Source organism: Babylonia areolata, chromosome 8, assembly GCF_041734735.1.
Source record: "Babylonia areolata isolate BAREFJ2019XMU chromosome 8, ASM4173473v1, whole genome shotgun sequence".
Lineage (NCBI taxonomy): Eukaryota > Metazoa > Mollusca > Gastropoda > Neogastropoda > Buccinidae > Babylonia > Babylonia areolata.
Window position 1 is genome coordinate 49,781,901 of NC_134883.1, and position 12,652 is coordinate 49,794,552.

Here is a 12,652-nt window from a genome sequence, read left to right on the forward strand (position 1 = left end):
ACAGTTGGGTATTCAGTGTGCACTACATTGTAGATTGTATATTTCTGTAGGTATAGGCCTAGTTTGCATCAGTTTGACATGGTACAGTATATGACAGCAAACATGGAGTATAATACAAACTCCTCCTTTTTGTGTCAAGATTAGCATAAGAGCTGGGTATTCGTTGTGCACTGCATTGTAGTTTGTATATATATTTCCGTTTGGTGTCGAGTATTTCAAGAGCCAGTTTGATCATCACTTGAGAGATCTGACCACCCAGTTCTCACCAGCATGCCAACAATCAGCAGTCATTTGACACTACATATTTATATAGCTTAGTATGCCTGCCATGCATGTTGCCAAGTATGTAGTTTTAATTGGCATAACGACAAAAGGCCCTTTGGACGGGCCTTAAAGTCGAACATCATGCAGGTAAAGATATATCGACTCCACCCTTGTTCATTTATTAATGATGTGAAAGATGATTTGGGGATAACAATTTCAGAAATATAGTATATGAGGGTCTCTGCCTGTCTGATTTCAAATACTACATAGCCTCTACCAGAAAGACAACACATAAAAATGAACAGCAATACTTGCGTGATATTGATCACCATCAATCAAAAAGGCCACTATTTGAGGCGTACATTGTCTTTTCTGGTTCATGAGTTCACTTCAAAACAGTATTATTCAATTTTTTTTTCTTTTTTACAGGAGGATCAAACCCCTTCAACAACTTGGAAAAGAGTACAGTGCTTCAGGAGGTAAGATGACAGTGATTCTATTTATGATAATCATTGATTACTGTTATTGCTGCAGTCTACAATATTATTAATATTATATATATATTGTTCCTTCTACTAAAAAGTATGAACACAGTTCTAGTATTCATAGTGCTACATTAACAGATATTCTACAAATTATATTTTGACAAAATGACATTCTTGTTATGGTCTGTGTGTTGTATACCTGTTCTTCGCACAGTCAAACAGTGGCCAAGTTGTATTTGATATCAAATTTTTTGGACAGTTTCCATACTTGTGCAACGAAATTGCAGATTCTTTTCTTTTGTCATCAGTTGCACTTTTGCAGTTTTAAGTTTAAGAAATGACATTGACAGATTTTCACATTTCTTATTGTTTATACTTGATAATGTAAGATAAATGAAATAGTTCCATGATTATAATATCAGTCTATGTCAGAATGACCATGATCTTGCTCAAAGAGGAAGAAATTGCAAACAGTGATTTTCTGAGTATAGTGAGTTTGCATGAAATATTTGTATCTTAACGCATAAGAATGTTACGTTTGATTATCACCACAAAAGAATTGGCAGGAGATCACAAAAGAGGTTATGATGAATAATTTTTAAAAATCGGTCTTTATTGGAAAGTAACATTAAGAAATTTTATATTTTACCTATCAGATTTTGTTAATGTAATTAGATAATTAGAGAATCTTTTATGTTTCTCTGACATGAACCTGTTGATTGTGTTTCAGTCGAGAACATTCAACGAAACACCAATTAATCCTCGGAAATGTGGCCACATCCTGACCAAGCTGTTGTACATCATCAACCAGGTTTGAATGATTTGTGTAGAACTACTCATGTGTAGGGTAATGCTGTTCTCATGATGACGCATCTACACTTCTGTTAGTGTTTAGATGTACAGTGATTGCATGAGTCACTGTCACTGAGTGGACAGGGGAGGAGAGACTTAAAATGTATACATGTGTGTGTGTTAAGATTTTTTTTTTCATCTTGTAAATTTTTCTCTTATGTTAATTGTCACAAAATTTGATGTAGAATTAAAGCATGTTGTTCACTTGTTACTGTAACAACTTGATTCTGTTGTATGGATATAGATTATCCAGTTTAATATTTCTGTTTTTTGTTTTGTTTCTTATTCATGTATTTAATTGTTAATTCTGTTTATTCTTAATCATTTATTTAATTGTTAATTCTGTTTATGCTTATTGTTGTCAGTATAATTCATTATTTATAAAATCCCCCCCCCCCCAAAAAAGATTATCATGAATTTAAAAAAAACACATATATTAAAAGGTCAGTGCAAGAAATGTTCATGATTAATATAGAGAGACAGTGATATTTTTGCATGTGACAAAAAACTGGGTGTGTTACATTGTCGCAGGGTGAAGTCATTGGAGCTAATGAAGCCACTGAAGCCTTCTTTGCCATGACCAAGCTCTTCCAGTCAAAGGATGTAAGTTCTTTTTTTTTTTTGTTTTTGTTGTTAATATTCACAGTTGACATTGCAAGGAAGCTGTGTGAAAATGCATACATGTGTAAATAGCGTTTGAGAGTGTGGAAGGGATGGGAAGACGTTTTTAAGGAGATACAGAATAATGCATTCAGAAAGTGACAAAGGTATATTTGGGTAGGGTGGGGAGAGGGGGAGGGTACTGGAATAGAATGATGTTTAGTATTGAAGAGTGAGCTGGGAAGTCAAAGGAGTGAGAAAGGGCGAGAATATATTATGAATATATAGAATGAGAACGGTGTATTTTGTTTCCAATATGTATATCATATATATCATATATCAGAGTAATGACAGCCAGTGTTCACAGAAAGTTAAAGACCACTGGGGACCTTGCACAGTTTTCTTTGTGAAATGATGCTGAAGTTTCTTAAGCAGCCAGTGCAGTGAGCACCACTCTTAAGTTTCAGTGCCATGCCTATTTTATACTCAGTGCTAAGGGATATTTTGGTAACGGGGGGGATAATAATTTATAAAATGATATCTGGCGTGCAAGTTTTTAAAGAAAGTGTATATGACCAACATTTTTCTGAAAGGAAAATGAGTGCAATATTCATCTATGACAAATTCACATGATTTTAATGTTTTTTGAGGGGGTAGGATGGGGGGGTTGTGGTAGGAAAGTTCCTACAATGACCCAGACATAAATTTCCATCCCGGGGCCTTTTTTTTTTTTTCACACCAAAAAAGGACATGGAGATATCCATCCTGGGGCACTGAAGGGGTTGGGATATGCATTAGTATGTCAGAACAATGTGATGATGCAGACCTGCTTGAGGAAGATGTCTTCTGCATGCTTCAGCCTTTTGATGAAGTGTCGTGTTTGCTGTGCACAGCCCATCCTGCGACGTCTGGTGTACATGGGGATCAAGGACATGTCCAAGATCGCCAATGACGTCATCATCGTCACCAGCAGGTCAGGACCTTTTTAGAAATAAAGCAAACCCATCTCCCGACTCGCTGATGATAATGTGAAGGTATGCGAACAAGTAGAATGGTGGCCTAGTGGTTATGGATCACCTAGAAAAAGAGAGAATCAGAGGGCATGGGATCGAATCCCATATTCACCAGTATTTTCTCCCCCTCTCCTGGACCTTGATTTGTGGTCTGGACTCCAGTCATTCAGAAGACAAACTGAGGACACATGTGCTAAGCTCACATAAAGGAACCTTGGCAACAAAATAGTTGTCTCTTGCAAACTTCTGTACAAAAATGAACTTCAGTTGGAAGGTAAATGCAATTGCATGCAGAAAAAAAAGGTGGCACTGCACTCAGCAGTGCGCTTTCCTTGAAAAGAGCAGCCATAATTTCTCACAGAGAAATCTTTAGTGACAAGAAAGAGTATTATGATACAATAATCATGATAATGCAGTATTGCATATTTTCACTGAGCAGTATGTACTTCTTGCAGTTGGCCTCAGACCGAAGATAGATGTTTTATATATATATATATATATATATTATATATATATATATATATATAGAGAGAGAGAGAGAGAGGTATGTATGTTTATCTACAATAAACCCAGATGCTCTATATAAAATAAAATATATATATATACATATAAATATAACGGGCAAGACGTGTGTGTATTTCAGCCTGATGAAGGACATGACAGGGAAGGAGGACCAGTTCAGGGGGCCTGCCATCCGTGCCCTGTGCTCCATCACAGATGTAAGTGACTGTGGCCATCACCGCTGTGTGTGTTTGGGTCTTTATGTTATTTTTCCAATATCACAATAACATTGCAGTACAGTTCTGTACAATACAATACAGCACACTGCACAATACTGTACAATGAATCCAACATAGTATGATGCAGTACAATACAAGGGATGTCAGTGTCTCTGGTTTTCACTGCTGTTGGTCTGGTGGGTTTTTTGTTTTTTTTAATGTCACAATACATTGCAGTACAGGACTGAACAATACAATACAAAACACAGTACAATACTGTACAGTACAGCACAACACACAGTGTGATACAGTTCAGTACATTGGGTGTAAGTGACGGTGATCATCACAGCTCTGAGTGGTCATTTTCACAATACAATGCAGCACAGTACTGTACAATACAACACAGTACAATACATTACAACGCACAGTACAATACAGTGGATGTAAATGGCAGTGGTCTTTACTGCTGTCAGTCATGTTTTTTCTTATATATCACAATACAGTACGGTACAGTACGATACAGTACAGTGCAATATCACTTTATTAATCCAACACAGGGGAAATTATAGTGTCTGATCATTTGTGTGGTGTGTTGCCGTGTCGCAGACGAGCATGCTGCAGAGCATTGAGCGCTACATGAAGCAGGCCATTGTGGACAAGGTGCCCGCCGTTTCCAGTGCTGCCCTTGTCTCCTCACTGGTGAGTTCCTTTGATTTAACCCTTGAGGGGTATTCTTGTTAGTTAGTGAAAGGCTGTCAACCCACTGAGATAAAAGGCTTGAGCTTTGTAGGTCAGAATGTCTAGTCCCCATTCTTTATTTGGACTTCATTGCTTTTCTTTTGTTCAGCAGTCAGTTACAGTTTTTAAAATTGTGCAGAAAAAAGTAAGTGCACTTCAGATTTGTGCTGCACTGATCTCATCATTTCACCAGAGTTCAGCAGTCATGGGGTGAAACAGCAATTTTCAGATTTCGCTTCTTGAAAAATTATCGGAAATGGAAAAGTTCCTATTATGTTTATGGTAGATGGAGGGTGTTGTTTTTACTGATGGGTTGTTATTCTTTACCCCGAGTTGTGTGGTAGGGGCAGCAACTTGGCGCATTTGCGAGATCAGAAAATGTGTTAAAGCGTGGTGTTCAGTTTGTATTTTTGTCAATATCGTGTTCTAATTGTTTCATTCACCCTTTAAAAAGTTTTTTTTTTCATTGTTGTTTGTGGGTTTTTTTTTTTTGGTTTTCTAAATCTCAGCAGTGTTTCATAAGAGGTGTGGTGGGAAGGGATAGGTGAGTGTGGCTTGTTTGCACTGACTTGTGGGATGACCTGTGTTGCAGCACCTGAGCAAGACGAGTCACGACGTGACCAAGCGCTGGGTGAACGAAGCCCAGGAGGCCGTCAACAGCGACAACATCATGGTGCAGGTGAGCTGCTGTCTTCTTTTCCTCCCATCGCCCAAGACATGCCTGCCATCCCGCTTTGTTCTGGATATCAACGAAATTGTCACAACATCAACTCTTTCACTGCCAAGTTTCTGAGTGAAAAAATAATAATAGATAAGCTTACATAAATAAATAAATAAATAATAAAGGTAGTAGTAATAATGATAATAATAAAATAATAATAATAATAAATAAATAAATAAGACAAGAGTTGTTTTTTTTCTTTTTTTTTTCTCTTTTTTTTCTCAAGGCCTGACTAAGCGCGTTGGGTTACACTGCTGGTCAGGCATCTGCTTGCTTGGCAGATGTGGTGTAGCGTATATGGATTTGTCCGAATGCAGTGATGCCTCCTTGAGCTACTGAAACTGAAACTGAGTGAAAAATACTCCCTAGTCCTCAATGTTTTAGACACGATGCTTTCTGTCACACAGTTGGGTTCATGTCAGAACAACACAGTGGACTTGTTCGCTTCAAACTTGGTCAGGAGGTGAATGTTAGTCATTGCTCTGTTTCCTGGGAACCTGGCTTCAGCTGTCAAACTTTGTTACAATTTTTTTTTTTTAAAGTATGAAAAATGTGGCCATTCTGAAATGGACAAAAAAACGTGCGCATTTGATATCTTCAGATCATCACAATACAGCTTAGATGTGCATGCGCTATTATCCTGTTGGAACTGTAGATTTAGAATGTCTGTGAAGTGAATCAGCAAACCATTATGGCGATGAAGCATGACAGTGAAAAGAATGTGTGCGAGAGCTACACTGAAAACGTTGAGCAGTGACGAAGAGGATGCGCATAGAACGGTGCCAAAGGTGAAATCAGCACAAGCGTCGTCTGCACCTGTGTGATATGTTTCGAGCTTCGAGCTTTAAAAAAAATTCTGTTTTTTTTAGTCAGTATATGTGCTGTTCTATGACTGTCAGCATATGTTTCCTGGTATCACTGATAATGTTTGTTGGTTCCGGAATTTTGCAGGCTGTAGTTTTGATAATCGGATTCTGGGGTAGGTGTGTTTCTTGAAATAGCATCCTCATAGTCCAATATTTTTAGTTTTTAAGCCCCGAGATGATTTTGATATGTAATGTTTTTGTTGATGCCATATGCAGATAGGGCATTTTCCCCAACTTTCATCCACTTTATTGAAATCTCCAAGTCTCCTGTAAGGTAGAATGCCCCCCCCTCCACCCACCCCCCCCTCCCCCCCCCACCGCACCACACCATTCCATTCTACTCGTTGTCTGTGTTTGTGCGTTTTTCACTTTGTGTTCATGTGTGTGCTTGCATGCTTGTGCTTGTGTGCATACTTGTGTGTGTGTGTGTACATGTGTGTGTGTGTGTGTGTATGCTTGTGCTTGTGTGCATACTTGTTGCGTGTGTGCGTGTGTGTGCATGCATGCTTGTGCTTGTGTGCGTGTGTACCTGTTTACAATTTGTAAAGTACCTGGAGCCCTATTTAGAGAAAAGGCGTTATATAAATTCACATGATTATTATCATTTGTGCCACGGGGGGTGTGTGTGTGTGTGTGTGTTCAGTACCACGCCCTGGGCTTGCTGTACCACATTCGGCGCAGTGACAAACTGGCGGTCACCAAGCTGGTCAGCAAGTTCTCCAAACACTCCCTCAAGTCGCCCTACGCTTACTGTCTGCTGGTCAGTTCCGCAGCAGTCTCTGTTTGTTTGTTCCAAAGATTTTTTGCTACGCACTCTGTTGCAATGACATCATCATTTTTATCAAAGGTTTTGTTACAGTCTGTTGCAATAAAACGGTTGTTTGGTGGTTTTTTGTTTTTTTTTGTTTCTTTGTTTTTCAAAGATTTCATTACACTCTGTTGCATTCAGATAGTTGATTTTTCCCAAAGATTTCATTACACTATTACACTCTGCATTGAAATAGTCCTATTTTCGAAAGGTTGATTATGCACTGTTGCATTTAAATTGTTATAAAAAAAAAGAGCAAAAAATAAAGACACATTGAAATAGTCAGTTGATATAGGAATCTTCTTGTATTTTCACATTTTGCATGTGCTCACAAGTGAATATTCACTTGAAACTGAAGTGATCTTTTATCAGTAAGTGCATATATTTTGCAGAGACATGTCAGAGTGCTTACACACCAGTCATTTACATGCATGCACAGCTCATATTCAGAGGGATGAAAGGTAAAAGTAAAACAAAAATACAAGAAAATAAAAGGCTAGAGAAACTGTATACCAGGAAGAGAGAGGGGTTGGGGGTTATTTTTTTTTTTTTAATTACTTTTGTTGTCGTTAATTCTACTCACAATATTTTTGCAGCAACACTGGAGTTGATAAGAGAATAGTGGTACGTTGCTGTCAAGTGGCTTCAGTCGTGTGACTGCTGTGTTTCAGATTCGCATTGCTACCAAGCTGATAGAAGAGGAGGATGCAGGGTGAGTGTGTGTGTTTCATTGCAGCTTGGTATTTCCGTGTACGGTACCAAGAGCCACTGGTGCAGATTCTGGCAGGGGTCTGATTTCTTGCCCTGTGCAAAACTGCTGTGTTTCATTGCAGCTTGGTATTTCCATGTACAGTAATTTAAGCAGTATAGACAATTTTTGATAAACACATACTATACCAAGAGCCGCTGGTGCAGACTCTGGCAGGGGTCTGATTTCCTGCCCTGTGCAAAACTGCTGTGTTTCATCGCTGCTTGGTATTTCCATGTACGGTAATTAAAGCAGTATAGACAATTTTTGATAAACACATACTATACCAAGAGCCGCTGGTGCAGACTCTGGCAGGGGTCTGATTTCTTGTCCTGCGCAAAACTGCTACCCAGCTGAAAGGGGAGGAAAAGAAAGTAGGTGCAGCTAGTTGCCACCTCCTACAGTTTGGTCATTATTTCTGACGGGCGCAATAGCCAAGTGGTTAAAGCGTTGGACTGTCAATCTGAGGGTCCCGGGTTCGAATCACGGTGACGGCGCCTGGTGGGTAAAGGGTGGAGATTTTTACGATCTCCCAGGTCAACATTTGTGCAGACCTGCTAGTGCCTGAACCCCCTTCGTGTGTATATGCAAGCAGAAGATCAAATACGCATGTTAAAAATCCTGTAATCCATGTCAGCGTTCGGTGGGTTATGGAAACAAGAACATACCCAGCATGCACACCCCCGAAAACGGAGTATGGCTGCCTACATGGCGGGGTAAAAACGGTCATACACGTGAAAGCCCACTCGTGTGCATACGAGTGAACGCAGAAGAAGAAGAAGAGGTCATTATTTCTGATCGATGCTTTATGTGTCTGTCACACACACATAACGTATGTACATGTGTTTGTATGATACATGTTTAAATGTGGAGGCTGGGTTGAGGGTAAACGTAGCATTTTCAGTTGAGGGGTGGGCCTGGGTGTCTGTGGGACAGACTGCACATTGTTGCTTGTGCATTACGACAGGAATCAGACCTCTCCTGGAGTCTGCACCAGTGGGTCACAGTAAGTGAGAAAATAAAATGTCCTTCACCAGTTGGAATCAAAGTAGCAGAGTACAGTAACAGTGTGTGTATACAGGTCTGACAGCCCTATGTTTGACTTCATTGAGAGCTGTCTGCATTTTGTGTACAGTGGTAATCAGTGTACATCAGAGTGTGTACAGTAATAATCAGTGTACATCAGTGTGTACAGTAACTGTGTGTGTGTGTGTGTGTGTGTGTCCAGGTCTGACAGCCCCATGTTTGACTTCATTGAGAGCTGTCTGCATTTTGTGTACAGCGATAGTCACTGTACATCAGAGTGTGTAAAGTAATAATCAGTGTACATCAGTGTGTACAGTGACTGTGTGTGTGTGTGTCCAGGTCTGACGGCCCCATGTGTTACTGCCTGCAGTATGTGGACAGTAATTATCAGTGTACATCAGAGAATGTACAGTAACTGTCAGTGTGTGTGTGTCCAGGTTAGACAGACCCATGTTTGACTTCATCTAGAGCTGTATGCAGTGTGTGTACAGGAACCATCAGTGTGTGAGTTCTTGTACAGTAATAATCAGTGTACATCAGAGTGTGTACATTAATCATCAGTGTGTGTGTGTGTCAGCTTGTGTCCAGTAATCATCAAGAGTACATCAGAGTGTGTACAGTAGCAATGAATGTACATCAGTATGTATAGTAACCATCTGTGTGTGTGTGTGTGTGTCCAGATCCAACAGCCCCATGTTTGACTTCATCAAGAGCTGCCTGTGGTGTGTGTACAGTTAATATCAGTGTACATCAGAGCGTGTACACTAATAATCATTGTACGTAGGCATCCTTCAGTCTCGGAAGACTATGGAGTTGCGCTCTAGGTGTTTATTCTGGTACAGCGTCGGGTGCGGCTGGCCAGTCCGACGCGGGAATGACAGTCCCTTTGGCAGAGGGCACAGATGAAGTCTGACGCTGGTCTGTCTGCCTGGGCTGCAGTCTTTCTTCTCATTCTCTTTTCCTCGTGCTGCTGAGCGAGTGTCTCTTCAAACTTGGAAAGACCTTTCTGCACAGTCTGTCTCCAGGCTGACCGTTTGAGAGCTGTTGCTTCCCAGTTGTTCTGGTCGATGTTCAAGGCTTTTAGGTCCCTCTTGCACATGTCTTTGAATTGCAGCTGTGGTCTGCCTGTGGGACGTTTTCCCTGCACAAGTTCTCTGTAGAGGAGGTCTTTAGGGATCCATCCATCGTCCATGCGCACGACATGGCCGAGCCAGCGCATACGTTTCTGTTTCAGCAGCGTGTACATGCTGGTGCATCCAGCTCTTTCCAGGACAGTAATTAATGTACATCAGAGTTTACACAATAACCATCAGTGTGCATTTGTGTGTGTGTGTCCAGGTCTGATAGCCCCATGTTTGACTTCATCGAGAGCTGCCTGCGGCACAAGAGTGAAATGGTGATCTACGAGGCAGCGCAGGCCATCGTGCAGCTGAAGAACACCACGGCCAAGGACCTGGCCCCCGCTGTGTCCGTGCTGCAGCTCTTCTGCAGCTCCCCCAAACCCACCCTGCGATTCGCCGCCGTCAGAACGCTCAACAAGGTCGGTCCTCAGTGTGTGTTGTGTGTGCCTGTCATGAGTTTGAGTATCTTGAAGGTTGTCTGTCTGTCTGTGTGTGTGTCTTCTGGGAAAGTGTTTCCTTGTGTGTGTCTGTTGGGATTTGTGTTGTTACGTGTGCTTAGAGAGAGAGGGTAAGCACTGTATGATTGTTTAAGATACTAGCCCGATCGCCCAGTTGAGCTACATAATCATGCGACCTGTTGGAAGGCATAATTAGACAAACAACAAGGACGCCAAGGAGTCGACAGACAGAAAGAAATACGAAAAAACTTAGCAGTATGCGGAGCACAGGAACAGGTGTCGAGATGGCTGCTGGAAAAAAAGGGCACCAGCTAGTGGGACAAAGGGGAGGTTACCTACTTCCGGGAGGTTATCGGCCGTAGTTGCTCTCTTTTTCTCCGCATAGGCGGATAGTAGTTGGCACAGGACAGGAATGTCAGACCCCTGCCGGAGTCTGCACTAGTTGGGTCACGGTAAGTATGTTATTTAAACGTAATTTTAGATAGAAAATTTCCTTTAACTTTGCTTATAATGTCATTGTGCAAAGTAGGTGCCACTCCAAAAATTGAAAATGATCTAAAGCCCCGATTGGGCTCCTTCATCTGAAACAGTTGTGATCAGTAGGGCCTTGATCAGGGCCCTTCGTCCAGAGTGAGTTAATGATAATGATAATGTACTTATATGGTGCAAACTCCCCATTGACAGGCTCTAAGATTCTCACAAGAGACAATACATATACAGTAGTGTACAAATCCACACAAGAGCATATGAGGACATTGAATAGGAAAAACAGAATCTCTATACAATACTACAAATTGCAGATATGAAAAAGGCACAAAATACACCCTATACACATGCGCACACACACACACATGCATACACACACACAGCAAACTCCGACTCGCAAGCACACACACCACAGGAATACACCAATGGAGGGGGAACAAAGGGGGAGAAGTTAATATCACTATTTGTATGAGAATTATTGGTGTGTCAGGTGGTAATGAAGGTAATAATTGTTGTCAGGTGGCGTGAAGATAATTATGGCGATGAAGATAATGGTTGGTGATTCAGGTGGCGATGAAGATTCTGATGGCAATGAAGATTATGATGGCGATGAAGATAATGGTTGGTGATTCAGGTGGCGATGAAGATTCTGATGGCGATGAAGATAATGGTTGGTGATTCAGGTGGCGATAAAGATTATGATGGAGATGAAGATAATGGTTTGTGATTCAGGTGGTGATGAAGAGTGTGATGGTGATGAAGATAATGACTGGTGTGTCAGGTGGCGATGAAGCACCCGGCGGCAGTGACGGCCTGCAACCTGGACCTGGAGAACCTGATCACGGACGTGAACCGCAGCATCGCCACCCTGGCCATCACCACCCTGCTGAAGACCGGCAGCGAGACCTCCGTCGACCGCCTCATGAAGCAGATCTCCAGCTTCATGTCCGAGATCTCCGACGAGTTCAAGATTGTCGTCGTGCAGGCCATCAGGTGAGTGGGTCTTGTTGGATGCCACCAAGTTTTAACAGTGTCGAACTCTGAACTCAAAAGGTTTTTTTATTCAGGGATTAAGATTTTGGCATGTCCTATTCTTCCAGTCTGTCAATGCTGGTCTGCATGTTACAATAGCACACATATGTAATGGAAAGTGGTCAAACAGAGAAAAAGAAAAAAATCTTCTTGCAGAAGGATAGATATGATCATACACACACACACACACACACACACACACACACACACACACAGATTGACAGATGGATAGGAGAGTGAGAGAGAGAGAGGAGGGGAAAGAGAGAGAGAGAGAAGAAGAGAAATATATCGACCGTATCGACAGCTGGATGCAGGGTTCACCATGCAGAAATATCAGCGTATGGTGCTGTCAATGTTTGGTCTTCTGTGTTGATAAGTATTAGGCTCTGCATGGATGCAAGGTTTTGGAGAGTCACGGAAGTATGGAAAAGTCTAGGGTGAGAAAAAGAGAGAACTATTTCCATGTCTAGAAAAGTCTTGGGGAAGATATGTTTTGCCCTTTTTGCCTTGGAAAAGTCTTGGGGAAAACTGTTTTGCCCTTTTTGCCCTGGAAAGGTCTTGGAATTTTTTATAAACCCTTGATCAGTGGCATTCAACAAAGAGCTTAAAACAATCAGAACAGAAGATAATGTCATCAGCAGTGGCCATGCTTCAACAAGGACGGTAAAGTTGCACTTCTGAAAGAAAACAACATGCTCCGGGGAAAAAAATGTTT

At 41.2% G+C, this 12,652-nt stretch overlaps 1 protein-coding gene across 1 annotated transcript in view; it reads left to right on the forward strand.

Moving 5' to 3' along the window:
* LOC143284918 (coatomer subunit gamma-2-like) overlaps positions 1-12,652 on the forward strand; it is a 32,030-nt gene that overhangs the window by 963 nt on the left and 18,415 nt on the right. Inside the window, exons 2-12 of the mRNA XM_076592060.1 lie at positions 694-743; positions 1,480-1,560; positions 2,133-2,204; positions 3,095-3,174; positions 3,858-3,933; positions 4,540-4,632; positions 5,264-5,350; positions 6,902-7,018; positions 7,738-7,778; positions 10,179-10,380; positions 11,687-11,898. Coding sequence (XP_076448175.1) covers positions 694-743; positions 1,480-1,560; positions 2,133-2,204; positions 3,095-3,174; positions 3,858-3,933; positions 4,540-4,632; positions 5,264-5,350; positions 6,902-7,018; positions 7,738-7,778; positions 10,179-10,380; positions 11,687-11,898 — 1,111 coding nt within the window. The remainder of the gene's footprint in view (positions 1-693; positions 744-1,479; positions 1,561-2,132; positions 2,205-3,094; positions 3,175-3,857; positions 3,934-4,539; positions 4,633-5,263; positions 5,351-6,901; positions 7,019-7,737; positions 7,779-10,178; positions 10,381-11,686; positions 11,899-12,652) is intronic.